Source organism: Limulus polyphemus, unplaced genomic scaffold (assembly GCF_000517525.1).
Source record: "Limulus polyphemus unplaced genomic scaffold, Limulus_polyphemus-2.1.2 Scaffold525, whole genome shotgun sequence".
NCBI lineage: Eukaryota > Metazoa > Arthropoda > Merostomata > Xiphosura > Limulidae > Limulus > Limulus polyphemus.
In genome coordinates, this window is record NW_013666135.1 from 101,106 (window position 1) to 102,868 (window position 1,763).

General features: G+C 28.5%; 1 protein-coding gene across 1 annotated transcript in view; it reads left to right on the forward strand.

The window, feature by feature from the left end:
* Window positions 1–1,763, forward strand: part of LOC106458863 (ras-responsive element-binding protein 1-like) — a 21,431-nt gene that overhangs the window by 9,791 nt on the left and 9,877 nt on the right. Inside the window, 1 exon segment of the mRNA XM_022385215.1 lies at window positions 339–542. Within this exon segment, the coding sequence (XP_022240923.1) occupies window positions 339–542 (204 nt within the window).

The following is a 1,763-nucleotide window of genomic DNA, read 5'->3' on the forward strand; positions in this document are numbered from 1 at the left end:
AGAGAGAGAGAGAGAGAAGGAACTCCAATGATCCATATTGGGTTTTTTTCTGAAATAATTATTTTCTATAATAAATGAAAGGGATTATGAAATATTTGGATTCTTTTTTTTTTAGACAGAAAATCTATGTCGTAGTTCTTATTTTTGAATAAAAATTATGAAAATAAGTTTTAATTGGCGACTTCATGTTAACCTCACGGAATCTAAAATAATATTTTCATTAAATCTAAATTTTGAACTTTGGGGCCATGGTGTATGGAATTGTTACAATCTTATACTTTTGTGATGAAGGAGAGATCAACCTGTTCTAAATTATCTTTGTTTTATTGTTATTACAGATCGATCCCGTGAAGAATTAACACGAGAAACGCCATCAACCTGTGGTATCTATTCGCCCCAGACCCTTCACGGGCATGCTTATCAATACCGACCACAAAGTGGCGAAATAGCGAATGACATGAAGCAGTCGGGCACACTAAACAGAGAGAACATTTCTGACAAAGAACTATTGAATGAGGACAATCCTGCACTGAGTGACAAAGGTATGTTCAGAGTTCAAATGTTTGAGCAAGTGATAACTAGAAATGTAGAAGTCGAAAACCATTACACAGAGCTCCATTGTTTAGAGCAAAGAAAAACGAAGGTGGTGGTGCATATTTAAACGTTTAAAAGCTGATATAATTGATTAACATTTATAATATAAACACAGTAGTGTTTACATTGTTTTAAGTGGTAGATCATAATATTATTATCCACATTTTACAATGACTTCTCAAGGTTAGACTTAATATAATAAATTAGATATGTGCTTTAGTTCGCCATAAAATACTCTGTACATACATGTATGAAAACACTGGAATATCAGACTATTTTATTTTTTCTTCCTTTATTCATTTCTTCAACCGGCTTTGACTTCAAAGGTCACTCTTCAGTATATAACTTTACTGAGAATATATAATAAATGCATTACAAGTACTGTTTTTCAAACATAAGTAATCTAAATTAAATACATATATTTTTCAAATGTACAAATGCATTCCATTAAGTACATTAAAAATGCTCAAAAATAGATAAATAAAATTAGTCAATGCACTTTCCTTTTGAAATTAAAATCTTATTCTAATTATACTTTCTCCTATTATTACAGAAATTTAATTTATTTATTCAATAATTTCACACTCTTACTTACATTTTTCTTTTCTGTAAGTCTTATTAATAGTTTTCACAATTTTGCAATTCCTACTGACTTTACCAGCTACTTCTGCCCTATTACTACTTTCTATTTCAAGTGGGGCCAGAAATGTACAAAGTATTTTTCGAAAAATAATCTTATATGTCCAAAAAAGGGGAAAACATGAAGATATGGTTCTGTTAGAATTTTAAATGTTTTCAAAATACATTCATTAAAATATTTACTGGCATATAGTGGGCTTATTTCGGGACATCTAACATTGAATTTATGTAAATTTATCCTTAATCTTATATTATCTGTTTCACCAATATAGAATTTACCACAATGTACACATTATAAAAGATATATTACGTTTTTAGAATTGCAATTAAATGAGTTGTTAATGAAAAACAAAATTTCTTTATTGTTTTGATAGTGTAATTTAGGCGATGTTAAAATTAAAACACAGTTCTTTATTGTTTTGATAGTTTTAACATAGCCTAAATTACATAAAACACAGTTCTTTATTGTTTTGATAGTTTTAACATAGCCTAAATTACATAAAACACAGTTCTTTATTGTTTTGATAGTT